Source organism: Calonectris borealis, chromosome 21 (assembly GCF_964195595.1).
Source record: "Calonectris borealis chromosome 21, bCalBor7.hap1.2, whole genome shotgun sequence".
In the NCBI taxonomy this organism is placed as follows: domain Eukaryota; kingdom Metazoa; phylum Chordata; class Aves; order Procellariiformes; family Procellariidae; genus Calonectris; species Calonectris borealis.
Window position 1 is genome coordinate 2,595,144 of NC_134332.1, and position 21,971 is coordinate 2,617,114.

The window sequence follows — 21,971 nt, forward strand, 5'->3', positions numbered from 1 at the left end:
GCAGGGATGTGCTCGCAGGGAGAGGCTGCCCCGAGCAGAAGGGGATGCTGAACCGCCGCCTTTTCTGAGGCACAGAAGCATATCTTCCACGGTGTGACAGGAGCGGTCGTTAGTCTCACCCGGCCTGGCTATTTCTGCTTCCCCACTAAAAATTCAAATTAACTGCGAGGCAGCAGATTGGCTTCGCCACTGGAAAACCGCTGCAACTCCTTGCCTTAGCGCAGCTGAAGCATTCTCAACGTGTGAAAAAGGGCTCTGTGTATAGCAAAATGTGAACTTAATGCAGAAATAGGTATTTTAAAATAACATCTCCTGGCATAAGAGCCTAGCGCGCACCTCTGGAGGAACGGGTCTCCCTTCCAGCAGCCCTGAGGAGAGCGTGCGCCCGGCCGTTGGGCCCCGGCACTGAGGAAGCTCCGCTTCCCTGGAAGCTTCCCTGGGCCAGGCCAACCACCCCGGCGCGCAGCCCGCCCGCACCACCTTCGCCGCGGGCCGCAGCCGGACCCCGAGGCACCCCGGGGCGCCCCGCGGGGCCTTGCGAGGCCGCGGCCGCCAGCCCACGGCCGCCCCTCCTTCCCGCCGTTGCCTGGCAACGCGGTGCGGCCGGAAGCCGGCGCGGCACTTCCGGCGCGGCCCGCGCGCGCCTTCCCCTCCCGCCCGCCGCCGCCAAGATGGCGGCGCCCGTGTCGCTGCAGGTGGAGTTCGGGTGAGCGCGGGCGGCGGCGGCGGCGGCGGGGCCTGGGGGCCGCAGCGGGGGCCGGGGACCCGGGCGGAGGGTAGGGCCGGGCTGGGCCCCTCGCCGAGGCGGCTGCGGCCCTGAGGCGGAGCGGCTGTTGCGCGCGGCCTGGGGGGCCGCTACGAGCTCGTCTGGGCCCGGGTGCCGCTGCTGTCACGGGGCCTCGGGGCTGCGGCCCGGGCTGGCGGGCGCAGCCGCCCCCCGGGAACCAGGCCGGGGTGTCAGGCACCGCCGGGAGGGGCCGGGCCCCGCCGGGCCTGTTTCCCGCAGCGCTGCGGTGCGGCCCTGGCCCCCTCAGTGCTGCCCCGGTAGCGCGGGGCGGGGGCCGGGCTGCCGCCGCCCTGCCATGCCCTCCTGCGCCGAGGCGCGGCGTGGCCTCGCTGGCGTCTCTGTGAGCGTCTTGTACAAGTCCTTTCCTTTCTCCCCTTTTAACCTTTTTTTTTTTAAATTATTAAAATTACTTATAAAAACCTTCCACTCGTTTTTCGGCTTTTTTTCTCTCTACAGGTATATATATGTGTGTTTTTATGTGTGTGTACATGCGCACTCGCTTTGCTTTGCGCTTCAGTTATTTCAGTTCAGTGTAAAACAGCCGGGTTCTCGCTTTGTAGCATTTCGGTTTTCAGGTCTTCGTTGCTGTAGTGTCTGCGTTGCTAACGCTCTGGCGCTGGGAAGTTAAAGTGTTTGCAGTGGAAGTCTGTGCATATCTGTGGAAATACTTGTATTATTTTATTAAAGCCTCCTTTTAGCAGAAGCTAAAAGGCTACTATTTATTTGCTTTTTCCCACCCTTTCACGAACATAGAAATGCCATAACCCTTTAAATACCCTTCTCCTTAAGAATCCTTTCCTCAGTGTTTCCCACTTCCAGCTGCAGTAACTCTCCTAATTTTCCCAGAAGAGTGAGATGCATTTTTGCTTCCCTTGGAAATGCATAAATGAGCTCTCTATGTACAAATCACAGCTGAGTTCCCCACAGCTAGCGCATTACAGAAGGACCTTATCTTGCAATCTACATTTCCCGCTGTAACAAAGCGTGACCTTGTTTTCATTACATAAAAAAATGTTTTTCATATAATTGCTGTGACTTGTTCTCTCGCATGAATCTCAGCTCATGTTAATAATCGCTGCTTCAATTTTCGGATAACTATTTTTTGTAAGCTGGTGGAAGAACACCAACAGAGTGCTCTTTAGGAGAGTTGCTGCATATAAGTAATGCTGCCGAGGGCATAACAAGGGTTCTGTTGTGCTCTTCCATTGCAGAGCCAAGAAAACCTCGTGTGGCATTTTAGATATTGAATTTAAAGGAACTTAGTAACGCCTGGATGTATCTTTGTTGATATTTAGGTGGCAATTATTTATTTTAAATACTTCTCTTTATTGTGTTGGTTTCCAAGAGATGTGAGGCACCAATAAGTTTCCAGAAAGTAACTTCATAAGAGAATTTTTCTAAAGTAATCTACATTTAAGTTGGAAGAAGATTTTGCCACAATTATATGCCCTTTGAAAACGGGTTGGTCATTTTTCTACCTCAGTTGAGTATCAAGTGAGTTGAGTTTTTTAAGTTTCCTAATTGTTAAAACTTTGGCCATCCTGTTCAGCCTAGAGTCAAGACCTCACACTGCCTGCTTCTGTGTCCCATATCTTAAAGTAGCATTCATGTTTATTATCCATCTCCCTACTCACACAATAAAGTTTTATAATTTTCAAAGACTGAGTTTGGTCTGTGGCCTCACAACATCAGGAAAACTGATTTATGTTTTTAAAGTTCAAGATTTTCACAATTGTTCTTTTTCCAGAAAAGGAGTACAGGTGAGGAGCTTGCTGAGGCTTGTAAGTTGCAGTTACAAAAATTAATTATTTTTTCTAAGAGCCTAAGGAGATTAGGTACCTGGACCCAATTTAAATCCCTTTTTCTTCAGGTGTGAGGACCAGCTCCTGTACATGCCAGCCTCTGCGTATTTTGCTCACGCTTGATCTCTTGTGCTTGCAGAGGCCATCACTTAGTTATCTGAGGCTAGTCCCCCAGAACTTTCTGAATATCAGAAGAGGGGTGTTAATCAGGTTTGTTCAGTGGAGGAAGATTGTGCATTTATTTATTTATTTTTCCTTTAACTTGCCACCATCATCGCTTGCTCTGCTTGCTTCTCCCAGTAAGTCCCTCCGAGAGGGAACGCTTTGTAGTAAGTAGATCAAGAAAGGGTTGCCAGGACTCAAGGGCTGCTGGCTCTGCAGCTGACTTGCTGTGTAACCTCGTGTGAGTCATTTCCTCTCTCTGTTCACAAGGGAAAACTGGGGGAATATTTATTCCAGAAGGATGCTATGATTTTTCACGTTTTGTGAAACGCCTTGAGACTTCTGGCTAAAAGGTGTTAGGGACGAGCGATGTTGGATGTTGTGTGGTGGCTGTAATATTGTTTGAATTGAAGCAATGCCGATAGCTGAAGGGAGAGGGAAGGCATTAGGCTAGACGCGGCACGGCAGTTTGTAAGCGCGTTGGGATGGGAGCCATCTTCCTGTTCTGTTGGGACGATGCCTGGCACCGTGGGGTTCTGGCCCGCGACGGAGCCTCCTGTATGTGTTGGTGATGGGAGATGGCAACTTCCCCTACGAACTTGTGGTTTGCGAGAGGAAAAAAACACAAAGAGAATCCTGTGCTAAATATAGTCTGTGTCATTTGTTTTCTCTGTTGTGGCATCTATGTAAATCGCCTCTTTTGTACTGTCTTCCTTTTGACAATAAAGCAAAATCTCAGTGGTTCATTGTTTTTATTTCAGAGGTGGTGCAGAACTCTTGTTCGATGGTGTCAAAAAGCATCAGGTGACTTTGCCCTGTCAACCAGAGCCTTGTGAGTATCAGAACCTGTTGGATAACTTGAAAGAATGACAACAAATGAAACAAAGCTGGTTTGTACAGCAGTTTCATTAGTTGGCAACAAGAATTAATGTCTTTTAAAAGCACTTTCAGACATGCTGTGGATCAGATAGCTTGGCAACGGTTAGTCTTCAAAGTAAATACCAAGCAGAAATAATCTGAGCATCTTTCCTGTCCTGTAAGCGTTGTGAATTGAGTCCTTCCTTAAGACTTTTGCCTCCCTCCTCCTGGATAGGCAACAGCTTCTGAATGTTTCCATCATGTCTACATTTGTCTTGTGTGATACTTGAAACCACCAATAACCTCCTCTCTCCCTTGTTTTTCCTTGCCTGTTCTAAGGTTTCCAAGAGGCGTATATATACGTGTGCGTATGTATGTAGTGTATAGATACGTGGGTGTGTGTATAGCAATGTAACATTAATGTATTTTATCTACTCATTTGACTTTCAAGTATATGTAATCATTTTACATTAACTATGCGGTTGAAAATGGCAAAGCTAATGCTTGAATATGATGCTGGACATCCTGCCTATAGCATTCCCTACAATAAAAAATAGGATGCTGTTAAGCTAAAGGCTTGAGTGTCCCAGTGATAAACAGCCATAATCTCTGGTTTGTGATTTGGAATATCAATACTGAGAAGTGCTGCACTAACTCTCTTGTTTCTCCTTATGTGTGTGCATACTTCAGTTGCAACGTAATTTTGCCACAGGTATGTTTTGAATTCTTCCAGCTAGATAGCAATGCTTTATGCTATTTGAGAGTGGGATTATAAACCAAAAGAATACAAAGCATCAGAGAATGTTACCAACTAATATCTCATGAACGGCTAATACCATAATCTGTGCTGTGAACGTTCAGGCCTGAAATCTTCTTGCTGTGCCTGGAAGTAATTAGAGATTGGTAGAAGCGCTTTTGATGCTTGGACATAAGTACGTGTAATTCAAATATAATAGGAGCACTGGAATAGTGTGTTATCTTGTGGTTAAGGACAGGGACTAGGGATCCAGAAACATGACCTGATGCTGATTTGCTTTGTGAGTTTAGTCATGTTGCTTAGCTTTCCCCTGTTGCTAGTGAAGTAGTAGTGATACTTTAATGTATCACAAGAGAGTTCAGCATTAAATTCCAGCACTGTTAAAGCACTTAAGATCCTTAAATGGAAGATAGTAAAGAAATGCCAAAACACTCATTTACTTGGTTTATAAACTTAGGGGCTAGAGCATCATTTTCTTCAGTGTTCTGTACATTTAAAATACCCCCTGATATCCACCACATTGGTGGTGTTCAAACCATGATCAGATGCTCAAGAAGAAGGGGTTATTACAAGAGATGTTTATTTCTGCCAGGGGAAGGGGGGGAGTAATATCAACGAATGATTCTTCTAGCCCGATGGTTGTCAGCGGTGCAGTTGTATGTGGCCTAATCCATTCCCACTTGAAGTTGCTGGGAAGACTTCTATACACTTTGCTAGGAGCTGGTTTTATCCTAAAGGATAAATCTTTCCCTGAAGATCTGGCTCAGTCTCCGGGTTCAAACTCATGATCTCCAGTGATCCATTCCAGATTCATCTAACATGTTATTGCTCCCAGCTTTTCACGCTGCCTTGTTTTTCAGATGCTGCTATCCCTGTAACAAGAGTGGCAGAATGGACAGTGTGCCCACTTGCCAGCTCCCCGGCTTTGCAGCCTGCTGTTTTCTTGTGCATTGAGTGACAGGGAGGTTTCAGTTTTTGGGCAGGTTGTGGATTGCAGCAGCTGAGGAGCAGACACTGAATTGTGAGGCTTCTGCTATAGTGACATTTACACCCAGCACAGGGAATGGGTATGCAGACGTGCGGTTAATGTCTGACAGTAAGGGATCGCTGGAGACACCCCTCATAATATTTCTGGATGAGAATTATGTTGTAGAAGTGAGGAATCAGTAGAAACGGATCAGAAACATGTGAATAAGAAATTTGGTAAATTCTTGTAATTTTATATTATTCCTAACGCCTTGTATTTTCCTCATTCACATTAAGAAAGTTTAATTCACCTATCTCTGGGTAAATAAAGATACATGTGGTATGTTCCCTACTGCCCTCATGCAGCCAGAATTACAATGATTAGAGAAATAAAACAGCTCAGTTCTACTCGGTGCATCCTGTTGCTTACCTTACCCCGTATGTCCATCACTTAATACGCTGAGGAAAGATCTGTAGTATGAACACTGCTTGAAGACCTACACTTCTAACCCTGTTTTCATTAACCCTGATTTCATTAGCCGTCAAGCTTATTTTTGGCCATTTTGGCCTCTCTTACCCACTCTTCCTTTCTTTCTAGGTTATTTTTGTCTTTGTCCTCCTTTTTGCAGAGCAGCTGCTTCTCTCTGGGACATTGGGTCCAGCTATATTTTAATTGTTTAGGCATTTTTATATATATCCTAGAGGTGAGAGGAGGTGGAAAATTATATGAAGAAATACCTACAAATATTTATGTCAATAAAACAAGCTGTGCTCCATAGTTGACAAGGGCAGTGTTCTCTGAATGATAATAATGTTGTTTGAACAAATTATTGTGTGGTCATTTCCTTTTTCCTGGTAACAGGCACTAGGTGCAAAGTAGGTGGGTTCCAGATCCAGTTAACTTTTTCAAGAAGATTTGATCCTCTGTCCCATCTCTGCCTGGAGATGGGCTCCCGGAGGGATTAGGAAAGGCAGGAGGAAGGAAGCTGCAAATGGGACAAGAGCAAGCCACGAGGGATACAGCTGTGTGGCAGGACCTATTTTTATTATCCAAGAGGCTTTTTGTATCCTAAGGTCAGTAAAATAGCAATTCTTTATTTTCAAAGCGGAGCTGTCTTAGCCTCCATGTTGAAGTTGCTGCCAAGTAGGAACTTAAAAAGGTGTGATATATCTGTATAGGCAGGCAGATTTACATAAGCCACACTTTGTGCAGGACTGTGTAATCTTTTAGAGCTGTTGCGGAAAGATGACCTCGAGTTAAAGAAGAATCTTGTCCCAAATTACCGGCTATTTTGGTGATCTCATTGATAATGCTGTTAGAGGATCTAAAGGCATTAATGCCCTGTTGGCTTATTCTGCATAAAAACAGTGTGTGGGGGAGAAAGCAGCTGGGGGAATAACGATATTTGTCACATGGAGAGAGGATTAAATTGGCAGGGAAATCAACTTTATTTTCAAGCATCTAAGAGGCTATTAGAGACAATGGAGCATAAAAGAGAGAAACCCTAAATTAAAAACTGAAAATGTATTTGGCAGCCTCCTCCTGAAACAAGCCACAGTAATTTAACCAAGTGCTTCAGTAATCAAATAGATCATTGTATGACTGCTCTGCAAGTGATGCCGGAGCTCCTTCCTCCATCTCGCTGGGACTCACAGTGGTGGATTTGTCTGTGGCCACGCGAATTGCATGGACGCTGTTGGAAGGGTAGGAAATCACTGGCATTGTTTAACCCTTGTAGTCATTTCAGGTTTAGCTCAGCAGCGTCATGCTGATGAAGAGTGTTTACAAAACCCCTCTGCTGTGCTCTCTACTGGATGTTGTATCCGGAGATTGGGGCTGTTTGTAAAGTCTCTGGCAGTTGTGCTGCAGGCTGCTCAGCTGCAGGTTCAGGTCTTCGAATTCCAACTTCTCCTGTGGTTTCAGTGATGGGACTTGTGTTCTTGGAGCAGCAGTGACCAGTTTCAGCAGTGATCGCTTGGACCTTCTGGGGTAATCAAGAATTCACTGAGTGTTCTGGCACTTACAAGTCTGGAAGGATAAATTTTTAATCAGTGTGTTTTGGTAATTGTTTGTGGTTTCCTTTTACCAAAACCCCAGGGGAAAAGCCTGTTGCTAATCAGATGTTTTTTAGAGGGAAAATTAAAATAATCTGCCAAGTGCTGCGTATATTAAATCCCCGTTGAGAAGAGCATGGTCTGCTCCTTGAGAGCTTTGCTTTCCAGGGGCCTTGTTCTGCACAGCATGGAGGACTGCCGGGGAGTTGGGAGCATTCATCTTCTCAGAAAAGAGCCTGGAGATCTCAAGAGATCAGACCTGTGTAACAGGCAGAGTGGCTTAAAAAATACAGCATGGCGTGTGTTCAGAGTTGACTGGGGTGCTATGCCAAAACAACGTGTAAAATCAAGATGCAGTTGGCATCGGTTGTCTGTAAATGCCCTGTGCTATTGCTAGATAGTACGTTGTAGTTAAGTTATTAATATTCTGGAATGCTTTTATTGCTCTGTTTATTATTCCTAACATTTTAAAACTTGCTCCGAAGAAGGAATAAAAATATATTTGGTAATGCGGAGACTTATTAGAAGAATGATAAAAAAACCCACATAGCTCTATGGAATTTCGGGCAGTCAAATCTTTTTAACCACAGTGTATGGTACTCGCAGGTCTCAAAGGACTTTGGGATTATTCCCCTGCTTGTGCATCTCTCTTAGGCAGGTGATTATGTATTTGCTGGCAAGGAGAGGGGACTCGGTGGGTTACCCAGGGTGGGACCTCAGGCTGGACCAGCTCAGCCCTGGATCCTGGCTGCTCTTTCTAGCAATCGGTGTGAGCAGCCGCGTTTGCAGCGCCGGGAGCCCAGCGTGATGCTGCAGGGCTGCCACCGCCGCTGCGATCGAGCGGTCCCTGCCACGTTTGCAGCCCTGGTGCGGGGCTCAGCGCAGCGGCTGCGTGCCGCTGTCCCAGCGAGGCCACGCGTCGCTTCTGCGCAAGGAACGAGTCCTTTAGAGGGAACGGGGAGACAAACGCGCACCCTCGCAGGAGCAGTCCCAGCACTCTCCCGGGAGGCCACGGAGTCGCGTTACCGGATCAGCTCATCCCAACTCATTGTGGTAGGAACTTCCCAGGCACCGAGAAACCAGCTCTTGTGTGTGACCAAATCCCTGGGATAACAAAGCCTGGCTGTTCCACCCTTCTTCCCAGCCGCTGTGTTGCAGTGCGGACACCTAGCAGGATAACCTTTCTGTGCCAGCCCCCCCCCTCTGCTCTCTCTTTTCTCTCGGTGGGATTTGCTGTGCTGACAGCACTGTTCAGAGGGTGGCAGTGGAGCAGGGCTGGGGAGGAGGATCCGGGCCCTTTAAACCGCTTAGCATGCGGTTCACACGGCTCCGGGCCAGCTGTTCCTTTCTCCTCCTGCCCTCACTCGCAGGAGTTGTTTGCTGAGCTCAGAGCTCCTGTGCAAAATTGCTTTTCAAAAGAGCCACTTTCTGCTTAATTAAACAATGAGCCGCCGTCCCTCTGCACATCTGTAAAGCTCCCTCTGCAGCCCCTTTATCCCACAAACTGCTCCATTCTTACCTCCATTCACTTGTAAATCTTACCCCCCCTCTCCTCCACCCTGATCATCTCACTGGCCCTTTCTTTTCCCCTTTCAAGTAAGACTGAGGGGCTTGCAGTATCTGTGGGGGTGGCTGGGTTGGGTGGACAGGAATCGGTTTAATGGTGCTTGCCGTATATGAAAGTCTAATAATAGCAAAGCAGATCTGAGCCCGAAAGTGAGAGGCGAGGACTGGACTCTGCATGATTTCTGTATTTAGAGGAATAAAATCATGGCAGTTCCTGAGCCGAGCTGAGACACTGACTCATCCAGCAGCCAGAGGGGACACCAGCCACCAGCCAGGCTGGGAGGGGGGCAAGGAGTTGACTTCAAGGCGCTTTCTGATCCAGCTGGCAGTGCCAGGGAGAGCCCAGCCCAGGGGATTCCCTCGGCCAGGCTGGCTGCGTGCAGGGCAGTGCCAGGCTGCCGGGGAATCCCTCTGCACGCTGGCAGGAGCAGCCACCTTCCTCTGTGGTCTGGGGTCTCACATCAGCTCTGTGTAGTCTCTTGTAATAGCGATAAGGTTTTCCTTTTTAACCTTCGGTGCGTGTGCACGCATGCAAAACCCAGAAGCTGGGAAAATAGGAGAGGGGAAATTTCAGTTTGATGCGTTTCGGCTAAGCTTTATGCCTGTGGTTAGTAATGCATTCTCTGAATTGTCTTCCTGAGCAGCTTAAAAAAATTAACCAGCAACATTCAAGGTTAAGCAGGAGAAATGAATGGAAAAGTGATGAGGTGGGATATCTCCTTTATCACTGGGAAGGACAGATTATAGCCAGGATGACGCAATATCATCTAGCATAGATTGATAGGGAGGGATGAAGAAATGGGAGTTTGGTGCATTAGCAGAAGATTCCTGACTGCAAAACTATTAGACCATGGCACAGTCTCCTTGGGGTCTGGTAGCAGGTCTACATTGCTCAAGCATCTTAAAATCAGAGCGGACGAGGCTTGGGATGGTCATTTGTTAAGCTTAATACTGCACTGGCAGAGGGATAAAATCACAGGACCTGTTAACAAGATGTTATTTTTAATGTCTGTGATTCCCAATCTGGCACTTCAGTGCTGGTGCGATAGTTTTTGAGGCTCTCTGGGTTTCTTCCTTTGACAATTTTGAACGAGAGGCAAGACCCTAGGCCAGCACTAGTGATCTGTGATCCTAATTAAAAGAGACAGTTTGGTGCGCTGGCATTTATTTGGGAGCCTGAAGTGACAATAGTGTTGGGTGTTACGGGATTAGATGCTCTGACTTTGGAAATGAGTAGGGATTAGGTTTACCCTGAGGATCAGCTCGGAGCTGCTTTTTTGGGAGCTGATGGATCTGGAGACTTGCTGCTGGCTAGCGAGTGGGATTGGAGATCCCTTGAACTTGTGTTCTCCTACCAGGGAGTGGAAGATCCCAAGCAGCTCCTCTCCAGTTCATGAGCGTTGTGATTAAAATCTCGGGGCTGAGAATTGCTGAGTGATGGCTGGGATCCGAGTCTTCGCTGTTAACAGGAGGGCTGTGAAAGACTCCTGTGATCCCTTCCCCTTGAGTGGACACAAGAAAATGAGAAGAGCGTAGCTCTTCTAGCTGAGAAGTGAGAAAAAGATGTCATAACACAATTAAAAATTGCAGAAGCCAAGACCTTAACGTTTATCTGTAGCAGACAAGAACAGATGAGAGCAACGGTTGGGATTCTCTTGTGTCTGGCTGTAGTTACCCCCTAATTTTTTCCCTAGTACTTAAATCACTGCCCACTCCAGTGCGTGGCAGGATTGGCTTGTGCGCTTGTCAGAGAAAATGGATTTTGCTCTTGCTGCAAAATTTTGCCTTGCTGCTCACTCTGCGTAGTACCGAACCTATTTGCCTGTGACTCCATTTATATCAGCTATTCCAGGTCTTCTTCTGCGGTTTATGGCACACCATCGTCTGCTTCAGCGAATGATTTGCATATCAGATGGAAGGCTGGAGGAGTCTGAAGGATCCCTTAGGTCAGGTTTTGTAACAAGCTCTTTTAGAGAGCAGATTCCTGGAGGGCCGTCGGGTTCAAAAGCAGAGAGAAGGCATTCACCTGGAGGGGCGGCAGGTATCGGGAGCTGGTCTATTTTAAAAACAAGCTGGTTAGGTGGGAAAAGGGAGATACAAATTGTCTTTCCATACATTTCCATGCAGGCAGGGGGAATAATGGCAGAGGAGCGGCAGGGAAGGGGCTTTGTCATGGTTACAGGCCGGTGGCTGAGAATGTGGGTGGAGCGGCGCTCGTCCAGAGTTAGTGACCTCAGCAAATTGGAGCTCAGCCATGGTCAGTATGATAAATGATCTTATTCTGGGTCAAAGAAATGGTACCCCACAGGGAGGTATCCGCAAGGCGGCCCGGGAAAGCGCAGTGCTCTTGCAGCACTGACCCCTTAGTGACCAGTGCTGCATATATCTTATTTATTACGGACCAGAAGGGAATTTTCCATGGTTTGGCCTTTATAGGGTTCCCCTATTTCCCTGAAATAAGCTCCCAGTTCCGCAGCCAAGGCAAGAATATGGGTGTAATTACACCCTCTGGGTGCCCTTCGAGGCACTGTCTGCTTTGTGCAGGTTTGTATGTGGATGTTAAGGCAGGGGACACGGAGGTGTCTGGTCATTGTATGTGATTGTGTGAATCTGCCAGCGACCTATGCAGCTCCCTGGGAGCCAAGAGTTGCGTGTCCGTGTCAACTGCTGCTGCAGTTGAGGAAAACCCTTCTGCATTTCTGCACATTTACCAGTTCTGAGAGATCCTTCTAGTGCAACACCCAGCTTGGTGTTTCTTATTTGAGGCACCTGCTTTCTCTCTGCACACAGCAAGTGCCCCCTTTGCTGACTTATCACTGATGAATCTGTCAGGCCCAGGAGGTTTTATTGAGCTGGGAAAGATCTATGGATTTCTGCCCTGGTTTTGAGGGTGCAAATGAACCTGGGCTGTTGTTCCAGGCAGTGCTAAAATGGAGTCCTAGATGCATTTCCCTTGCAGAGGAAGCTCAGCAGATTTTTTGTCAAGGAACAGTTGGGGTAATGCAAAAGATCAGGCCTTGGAGGATATGCAGGAGGACTGAGCAGACTGTGCAGTTCTGTCTGCACAACCAGGAGTGTTTATGATGCAGCTGGGCTGAAAATGAGCCGACGCTTTTGGGTTTTTGTATGCACGCTCGCTGCAGTTTTTGCATCCTGTCCGCTTGCGTGACAAGCCAATGACTTTGTGTCACTCCAAGCACACACTTCGTTTTCCTGAGCTGTGTGTTTCGCTGGGTGATTTGTTTTATGCATGTATTGTGGATTTGAGCTCCCATCTGTGCACTTGAACTAAGCAGTTTTCTCAAACGTTTGTCGGTTTTTCTTTTTTTTTTAATTAACTTTAGATTATTTTTCCTGAGAATTTGGAGAGGTTTGATGTGCTGTTAGCACAGGCAACAGAAGCTGTCTCTGTATACAAATGAGACGGGGATTTCCTACCATGTGCTTCAGTCCCTCCTTTGCAGTTTGAGAATATTTCAGCTTCCTTGGCCGGTTCGCTCTGGCTTCTCTGCTGATGCTGCCAATGGTGAGGACAGTTAACAATAATTAGAGTGGATTTTTGGTGTGGGTCTTTGTTTGCTGTGAATGAAATGGAGTAGGCTACCAAAAGAATTTCACTGAGACCGTGCAGCAATGGTAAAAATATATAATTACTGGGATGAGCTGGACTTGAGTTGGTGATGTGGGAGCAAAATGCTGTATTGTCTCAGCTCTCACCTGAACCTTACTCCTGGGCCAAAATGCATGGTTGCTTTTGCAGCCAAATGGCAGCGCGTCTAGTACAACTCTGCTCCTGCAAAGAGCAAATGCATCTGTTTTGTGATGGCGGCCAACTTGAGAACGAACACGAGTGTAAAATTGCTGCGTCGTAGTGACGGTTTAACTTGTCAGCAGATGTGGTGCCTGACCAGGTTGAAATTTTTTTCTCTCCTTCTATGTCATTTGTAGAGGACCTGCTGTTTGCATAGCAAATCCTCAGCCCAGGGAGCTGGAAACCTGTTAGACCCGTAGCATAGTATCAGAAAGAAAATGTCTTAGGAATGCTACGTATGTCAACTGTAAGAGATAAGCGGTTGTGCTATAATTTACCTCTTATTATTTCCATCATGATAACATGCAGAGTCCTGAGCTATTGATCAAGACTGCTATTTGAGGCACGGAGCTGCAAGATGGCTTCTCCCCAGACCACTTGCAATGGAAGTAATCTTGTTCCTTTTCAATATCTTACTTGTGGGAGATGGTTTTGGTGTGGCTCTGGTCATTTTTCATCCTTTACAATTGATTTGTTCTAGTAATATTGCTGTACAGAACGTAGAGACATGAAGGTGGGGGAAAAAATTCAATGCTGAGAAAGCAGCCGAAAGTATTACATCTTAAGGTTGGCTGCAGAGAAGGGGTCTTAATTTTCATTGATGTTTGGAGTGGGGAAGCTCCAGGCATGCACAGGGGTATCAGATTTTTTTCCTACTGTCTAAATTCTCCAGTACATGTATACGTGACTTCTGGGGAGGAGTAAATGAATGTAGGCTCAGGTGGGGCTGAAAATAACATTTATTATGGAAGGAGTAGGGGTGAGGGAGTCTTCCAGCTCAGCCTCAAATAAATCAGTCTTCTCGCCCCTTCGTCCAGGCTGCTTCTAGGTGGCTGTCTTTTATCCAGCTGGTGCAGTGTGTTTCTGTTTAAATGATCTCTCCTGAAAGGTCCCAGAGGAAAGGGCTGCTTATTCCATGCAAGGAGAATGGTATATGGCACAGCTCATTGTTGTGTGCCCTGCCGCAAGTGCATAAATATGAAACAGCTCGCGGGCGTTGCTGCGGTGGGGCTGGTGTCCCCTTTGCTCTCCCCCCTCCTTCTCCTGAAGGCGCCTCTCCATCTTTCTTCCTCTCCGGCTTTCATTTCTTGGTGATGGAGAGCAGGAGCCATTTGGGTGTGAGATCCTGAGGGCTTTACGTTGCAGCGGCATTTTTCAGGGGAAGGCAAATATAGTTAACTCTTGTTCTGGCGGCTGACCAACCGGCGTGGTATATATAAACCTTCTGAGCGGCACTCGCCATCCCCGGTGCACGTTGCTAGGAAAGCGGCAGAAAATGGTCTATTTTGTGCTCTTAACTATGTATCATTACAAGGGAGTCGTGGGTCAGCCCCAGAGAGGTGATCCAGCTCACCAGGCAGTTTTAAGGGACAAAGCATCTCTTTTTGCCCTGGTCAGAGTGATCCAGCGCTCGGAGGCAGCAATACCTGTCGTGCTCTGGGCAGCCCCGCGGTGGGACTGGTGTGCCGGGGGGCAGGCTGTCATCCAGAGGCACCGATGCCCTGGGAAACCAGGGGGGGAACAGAGAGAATCTCAGATCATCCCCCTCCCCCTTTCCCTGGGAAAAGAGGCCCCCATCTGCTGCAGATGGACATGTCCCCATCGCCTAGTTGATGTGCACCTGCCTACGCCAGGGCTGTTCATCCTTGGTGTGACAGAAGTGATGGGGGTAACGTTATTTGGAAGAATCCCAGCTCTGCTTTGGGTAGCATCCACGATCCCGTAAAATCCTGGGGTTGAGTTGAGCCACTACAAGTGCATTTATTTTTGCTGGTTGTGAAGCAAACACATGGGGAATCGTACGCAGAGTTTGATTTTAGCTCGGAGAGGTGTGTGCAGAAAGGTTCCCCATGACTACGGCGAGCATACCACACATAAGGGAGATGTGGAAACCCATCCTGCCGTCCCATCCTGTGAGCGGGGCTCCAGCCCTCACCGGTGGATTTGTGCCTCCGAAAAGCTTCCTCACGCCTCGAAAGCAAACAAAACTCTTTCGGGGCTTTCAAAGGGCTGTTTAAAGGAGCCCCAGGAGAATAACTGATTGTGGATTCAGAATGATGAAGTGGTTTGTGGAATGGTGAAATATAGAGGCAAATGCAGGAGAACTCCGCATCGCAATTTGTCAGCTTCTCTAAACCCTGTAACGGATTATTCCCCCCCTCTGTCGCTTCTCACCTCTCCAATAGGAAATTAACTGATGCTATCACTAAAGAAATTGTTTTTGCCTCACAAAGTAAAATTGATACTATAAAAACCCGCCAGCAGTGTCTCCTCCTCCTTTTACATGAAGACAAATCCTTCCTGTCACCTACTGAAATGGAAAGATAAAGGCTGAGCTTTAATAAAGAAGCTATAAGCATAAAGTGTAGAGGGAGGGAGCAGGCACGGCATGGGGAACATGCCACGACAGCAGGTGTGGTGCCGAGGGATATTGCAAGTGTCCAAAATACAACTAGTGTGGCCAGTGCCTGTGTGCGTGTTTCATGCATGGTTATGTACACGTTTGTGCCCCAGGACTCACATCTCCAAGAGTTTGTGCTGGTTTTGGTATCGCTAGTGTCTACCTTTACTCCTTTCAGGTTCTTAGGCTTGCTCGTTTGGACTTTTTAAATCTAATTAAACACACAGAGAGTTAAACATCAATTTGTTAGGTGATAACGGAACGCACAGGACATGGGATGTGTTAAAGAAATCTGAACATCTGCAGTCTCCTGCTGGATCGGCACTTCAGCATGAACTGCATTCATTCTTTGTGGGATGCGTTTTCTGCGGGAAACCTCTTCTGCCAAACCGCGGGGTTTAGGGCAGAACCCTGAGCTCTGAGCTCCCTTGAGGCAGGGCTGCCTCTTAGATGCTGGTAAGGGACAATCCTGTTAGGTGGTTCCTCGGACTGGAGGTTTGCAGCTATCCCCATCCATCCTGCATGTTCCTCATCTGCTCTTTTGTGGATAAACAATCACTGTGTTCTGGCATCAGCTAGGAGCCGTCAGCTAGTTTGTAAACTGCTGTCCTTTCTCCTTTCAGGGGATATCAGAAACCTGCTAAAGTGGATCAAACAGAATCTGTTGAAAGAACGACCAGAATTATTTATGCAAGGGGAATCTGTGTAAGTACAGCTGTTATGAATCGTCCTTGTGTTTCTCTGTTGATCCCCATGGTTTGGGATACGTTTTTCCTGTTGGTTGCAAGAAGCAAGTTAATGACCATGAAAATATGGGATTTGCTAAAGTGATAATGGGAGATGTCCCACACTACACCTCGCACTGTTCCACGGAGAGCAGCTTTTACAGCCCTCACCCCACATCTTTAAACCTTAAATGTGAAGCAGGGCCACATATACTTTCTCTCCGTTGTCACGTGGAGCAGCGTAGCGCATGTATCCTCAATTCCAGGAGTTTTAGCAGGTCTGTCCGTTCCCTGCTGACATCACTGGGACTGAAGCAGTCACTCGGAGAAATGCCAACAAATATTTCTTCTGGGAAATATATTTTTATTGTCAAAACGGGGCCAACCTCGTGGAGGGGAAAAAAAAAAAAGCCAAGAGAAATGGAGCAGAGTGAGCTGTGCAAGCCATCCCTGACTGCGGGGTGGCGCTGGGGGTGTTTAACATTCGTCACGGATCTTTGTGAGCTGAAGCGTGTGCCAGGTCCCCTGGTAACAGGAGAGACAATTGCAGGACACTGAAGATCAAAGAGGGGGAATCCCTTTGCCTGTAATCAGGGGCTCAGAGTGGATCCTGGGTGTTTACTGCCTTTGGTAGCGGCACCGGAATAGCTTTCCCTACCTTCACATCGAGCTCTCTGCGCTCGACTGTAGTGCGTGGGTTTTAATTACCTGGCTTTTCTACATCTTACGGAAATGTAGTCATCTCGGAGCATCCTCAGGAATGGTGCATTTTGATTCAAATGAGCTCTGGGATTGCTTCTGCCTCCCCTTTATTTGATCTAGAAAGGGCACAGACTATACCTGTTTCCACCTCTGTGCTAGGATTCCTTTTCTCTTTGGCTTTGTAGGCAGTCAGTTTGTGATCTGTGCTGTAACATCCCTTGTTCTTAACTATTTGTGAAGCTTTCTAGCAGCCCTGTATCCTAATTATTTCTCTCTGTTCTGCAGGAGGCCAGGGATTTTGGTGCTCATCAACGACGCAGACTGGGAACTAATGGTCTGTACTCCTTCGGTTTGACTTTCTTTGTTGAAAATGTTGCTCTGTCTGTTCTGTGGTTGCTCTCAGAGAAGCTATTTCTGATTCTTGCCCCAAGCGAAGCATCTCGTATTTGAGGGGGAAGGGGCAGGCTGGGATCTCTCTCCCTGTATTGTACTGTGGCGGTTCAGAAGCCTGGAGCCTTTCTCTAACCTGCTGAGTCTCATCAGCCAGCCAGTGTCTGAAGAGAGATCACCCGTATTTCCTGGCCTCTGGCAACGGGCTTCGCATCTCTGGCTGCTAGCCGGTCTCCCCCAGGCGTGGGGGAACAACTTAGTGGGTACCGGGCAGCTTCACAGCCCCAGGCAGACCCCCTTCGCTCGAGTAAGGTGGGGCGGTAGCAGGTGAAGGCAGCTCTGGGGAGATTTCTGCCCAAACAAGCAACTGGTAAATATTTTCCCTTTTCAGCCCACTGTTGTGCTCAGACAACAAACAGCCCCTAACTATTTTCCTGCCTCAGGCAACCACTTGTTCTGTCAAAACCCTGGTCCAGAAAGCGGTGTGGGGTAATGAATGTCAGCTCCTTGTCTGATCTCTCACCTCTGCTTCTGTTAGGATGAAAACATCAGTCTGTCCCCTTCTGCTCTCCCTAACACTCACCATCTTTTTATGAGCTGTTTTCTCTTTGCAGCTAGTATTTGGAAATGACATTTAAACCATTTTTCTTTTTTTTTTCTTGGCCTGCAGGGTGAGCTGGATTATAAACTCCAGGACCAGGATAATGTGCATTTCATCTCGACATTGCATGGCGGGTGAACTCCTGGAAAAACAAGAGGATGTAAATCCAAATCCCTGGGCAAAAAAACCCAAACAAAAACCTAAACCCACCCAAACCCCTCTTGAACTGCCTGTGCCCGGTCTCTGCATCTTCCCACTGCGTTCATTTGTTACTAGACACCCAAATAAAGCCCCGCCAGCATGCGGCCTACTGTTCACCACAACAGCATCCATCTTTTGGTCCTCATTTCACCTCTCCTGACTGCGCTTCCAGGTACCCTAACGAGCAGAGAGCCCCTGCAGCGTGTGCGACTTTGTCCTTCTGTGACGGGAGGAAGAGGGATGCTGAACCTCGAGTAGGATGGTGTGTCTTCGCAGGCAATGAGGCGTTCTGGGGGAGTTGTACCTGCTTAGGGGCAAGGCTGGGGTGCCTCTGCCTTGGTCCTGGGAACCGGGATTCTTTTAACACAATACTTAGTGTTGGTACAGTCTGTGCATGAGCCACGGGAAGGGCGAGACATGAAGTGCAAGGAAACAAGGTGTCTTTACTAGTTTTTCTCTGAGGTGGCAGACATTACAGCTTCAGAGCCCTCTGTAGTGGCTTTCCACTTGTTGTGATATTTATTTGTGAGAAATAGGAGAGAAATAGGCTTGTTTTGTTTTGTTTTTCTGATGCCTTATGCCTCTTTCATACCTGTGCTGAGGCAGGGTGAAGTACTAGCCCACCAACAATGTCAATTTATAACCATTTGGTTGGAGGGGAAACAAACCCGTGCCCGGCCTGAGGCAGCACGGAGTGATAAGGGCAGCAAATTATCTTTCTGTCACCACGAGGGACAGAATTGATCAGCCTCCCTTGCGTTCTGCAGGTGGGCAGCGGTGGGGAGCTGCCTTGCTGCAGCCTGGCCGGGGAAGGGCTGGGGCTGGAGATGAACAGTTAAGGAGCGGAGTCAGTGGCTTTTAACCCTTTCCGTCGGTGGGAGGGGGAGGCTTCTTACTGCGCACCCTGAGGAAGTCCTGTGAGCGCAGCGGAAGTGGGTGTGCGCGGCTCTGCTAGGGCATGGATGCTGTTCGGTTTCCAGAAGTTTCCTCGGACAGACGGACTGGCCCGCCTGCCAGCCGGGAGGCCACGGCAAGAGCAAAGGGAAGGGATCAGAGAGGATAGCATTGGTGCCAACAGGTCTGAAACGTGCTGCGCGAGCTTCTAGAAGTGTCCGACCAGGATTGTCCTTCCTGCACTCCCCCCTGCCCTGCTCACCTGCGTTTCGGCACGGCTCCAGCAGCACGCGGTGGTCCCCGGCGGCAGCGCTCCTGCCTGAGCAGCGGCTCTCCCGGGGCAGAGGGCTTGCCGGTGCCGTAAGCTCAATCGGTGCACGTCTCGGAGCTGATCTGCACCACATACCGCTCGCCCTGTCCTCGGTCTCCGGGAGCTGCCGAGGAGGAGCCGGGAGGCGGTGAGCAGCGCAGTGCACCAGCCCTGCTCGGGCAGCCTGGCCTGACACCGTGAGTGCTCCGTACAGGGAGCCTTTCCCGTCCTGCGCCTGACAGAGGAGTTACTCTGTCTGACGTGGAGGGAGTGCCAAAGAGTAATTCCCCCGTCTGACTTCTCCGGTGACTCCTCTCTCACGTTTACCCCACCACAACCTGTGTAACTAAAAGCACCCACGGACCACGATGCTGCTGCATCTGAGAAACCCTAGCTTCAAGCCCACTGCTGGTAACGAACCGATATTCAGCCTTTTCCAAATCCAGCCGCAGCGACTCGAGTCCAGCTTGTGCCGTTTGTAAATGACGCGGACGGGCCAAAGGCTCTTCTCTGTCCTGAGTTCACGGCCGTAAGCTTTGCTGGGCCTGGGGAGTGGAGGGGGATTCCAGGTGACGGTAGGAGCTGGCTGAAAAACAACGAACCTGTGTGGCGTGCAGCTTGAAACGGACTCAAACCCAAGTGGGAAAAGGCAGGTTCGTCTTCAGCGCTGCTGCCTGCCCTGCCTTTACCCTGCGTTTTTGCCTTAGGCTGGGCTTGTCTGTTCTTATCCCCCCCAGCTGTTTGCTCACGATAGGACGAGTTCCTTCCCTGGGAGGTGTTACTCCCCTCGCTAGCGCAGGTAGACCCAGATGGCTTAGCTCCTGCTGTAGTAAAAGCTGCCAATCATTGCTAAAAAAAGCTAGAATTGGGAAGATGAGGGAAGCCAGGGGAGGGGAGAAGAGGGGTACAGCAAAATCCTGTAACAAAAAAAAAAAAAAGTTTCTGAAATAAAAGCCTTTTAAAACATTCTCTGCCTCCAGCTTTGTCCTAGATAGGCTCTCGGTGAAATTTTGCTGGGATCTTGTAATGCTTCCCTCCTCCTCCTGGGTTTCCTTGGCAGCCCCGGCCGAGTCGCTTGGCTTGTGGAGTCATAAAGCCTCTCTGTGAAGAGCCTTCCTCCCGGTGGTGGTTTCGCGGGGGCTGCTCCGGGAGGACGCGGGGCCGCCGCAGCCCTGGGCTCCGCTCCCGCCTCGTCCCCTCCGAGCCCCGCCGCGGCGGTGAGATCCCGTCCCGCAGCCCTCGGCCGGGGGAGCCCGGGGCCGGGCCGCTCTCCGCCGAGCCCAGCCGGTGCCCGAGCGGCGGGGACGGTTCCCGGCTCGGCGGAGACCGAGGGCTGCGGCAGGAGGAGGAGGAGGGTGTCCCGGCCGGCGGGGACCTCGGCCCCCGGTGCAGAGGGGTCCCCGCCGCGCCCCAGGGCCGGGCGCCCGCCGAAATAAATTAAACGAAATAAAAACGCAATTAAAAAAAAAAATACCAGAAGGATACACCGGGATGGAGCCGCAGGGCCGGGGCGCCCGCCCGCCCGCCGCGCTCGGCTCCGTCCCCGCCGCAGCGCCGGAGCCCCCGGCTCGGCCCCTCTGTCCCTGTCCGGTCCCTGCTCGGTCCCTGCCCGGCCGGGGCTGCCCGTCCCGGTGAGGACCCGGCCGATATTTGACGCATTCGGGCTGAACCCCCGGCAGCGCCGAGCGGTGCGGAGCCGCCGGTGCTGGTTTGGTTGCCTTGAAAGGCTCCGTCAGGCTTCCCCGGGCTGCAGCCGGGAACGGTTACCTCGGGTCCGGGGAAGCTCCGTCCTTCTTCCTCCGCCCCAAAGCACCTTCCTGGAGCCCAGCCGGTGGAGTTGAAATCTCTGCTACAGATGTCCAGACACAATTCTTGGTTCGTACGGCTCCATCGCACAAGAATTGCGTTTGGACAATCAGGAGCGGAGATTCCCATCCCGGGCTCGCGGGATCTTCCAGGAGGAATCCGGCTGGAGCCTGGAAAAAGAAGGACACAGGGGCACCGAGCCGGCTGCCCGCCGCCGCCCACTGCCCGCTCCCCGCTCCCCGGCCCTGCGGAGCCGCTTCTCCGGCCCCAACAAGTTTCTAGAGCAGCCGCGGCGCTTCGCACCCCGGTTTCGATTTAATGGCACCGCGAGGGGTTTAATTTTATCAACTCGTTTCTTACCCCTCCGAAAAAAAAAAAATCAGCCCTTATTAAAAATAAAAAAAAAAAGAGAGAAAGAAAAAAATTAAACCAACATCAAGAGGAAAAAAAAAAAAAAAAGAAAAAAAGGAAAAAAACCAGAAAACGAAAACCAGCGATCCATCCCCGCCGGAGCAGCCCCGGTGGAGCGGGGGCTCGGTGCGCCGGGGCCGGCTGCCGCCGGCGGGGCTTGGTGCCGCCGGGAGCCCCGGGGCTGGGCGGGGGTGATGCCGCGGGGCTGCGGGCACAGAGCCCCGGCCCCGCGCCGCCGCCGCTCCTGCCGCGGAGAATTAACCAATTCCAAGCGGATCGCCCTCAAAATTCGGGCACTTTGAAAAATCGCCGAAATTTATGAATGCCCAACTGGGGGAAAAAATATTATTAATAATAATAAAAATAAAAGAAAAAGAGGAAAAATCCAGGCTTCTCCCCAGCCCCTTCTCACCGACCGGCTTCCACGAAGTTGGGAACAAACCCCCTTCTCCAGCCAGGGAAAATCCCGGCCGCTGCCGGCGCTTCCCCCCGCCGGTGCCGCTGCCGGTGCCGGTGGCCGCGGCGACGGGGCCGGGCAGGTCCCCCCGGGGGAGGGCTGAGGGCTGAGGACGGGCGAGCGGCGGACCCCCGGCTGCCCGAGCCGCCCTGCGCCCCGGCGGCCCGCGGGGCTCCGAGTTTCCACGGGGCGCGGAAAGTGCGTCCCGCGGGGGCGGAGCGGGCGGCCCCCGCGGCTCGGCGGGGCACAACGGCGGGGCTACCGCTGCACCTGCCGCCGGCCCCGAGCCCAGCCGAGCCGCCCCGGCTC

General features: G+C 50.0%; 1 protein-coding gene and 1 long non-coding RNA gene across 2 annotated transcripts; one reads left to right on the plus strand and one right to left on the minus strand.

The window, feature by feature from the left end:
• Positions 1-597: 597 nt before the first annotated feature.
• Positions 598-17,906, plus strand: URM1 (ubiquitin related modifier 1). Its single transcript, XM_075170368.1, has 5 exons — positions 598-706; positions 3,513-3,583; positions 15,789-15,870; positions 16,878-16,926; positions 17,653-17,906. Exons 1-5 carry the CDS (start codon positions 672-674, stop codon positions 17,719-17,721), a joined length of 306 nt encoding a protein of 101 aa, XP_075026469.1. The 5' UTR covers positions 598-671; the 3' UTR covers positions 17,722-17,906.
• Positions 17,679-19,413, minus strand: LOC142091312 (uncharacterized). Its single transcript, XR_012676751.1, has 2 exons — positions 18,941-19,413; positions 17,679-18,794 (listed from the first exon to the last, which is right to left on the minus strand). It is a non-coding gene; the product is annotated as an uncharacterized LOC142091312 (long non-coding RNA).
• Between the last annotated feature and the right edge of the window lie 2,558 nt (positions 19,414-21,971).

Coding starts and splice junctions, on each gene's coding strand:
- URM1 (XM_075170368.1), top strand. CDS start 672: ATGGCGGCGCCCGTGTCGCTGCAGGTGGAGTTCGG. Junction 707..3,512: donor TCGCTGCAGGTGGAGTTCGG/GTGAGCGCGGGC, acceptor TTTTTATTTCAG/AGGTGGTGCAGAACTCTTGT. Junction 16,927..17,652: donor ACGCAGACTGGGAACTAATG/GTCTGTACTCCT, acceptor CTTGGCCTGCAG/GGTGAGCTGGATTATAAACT.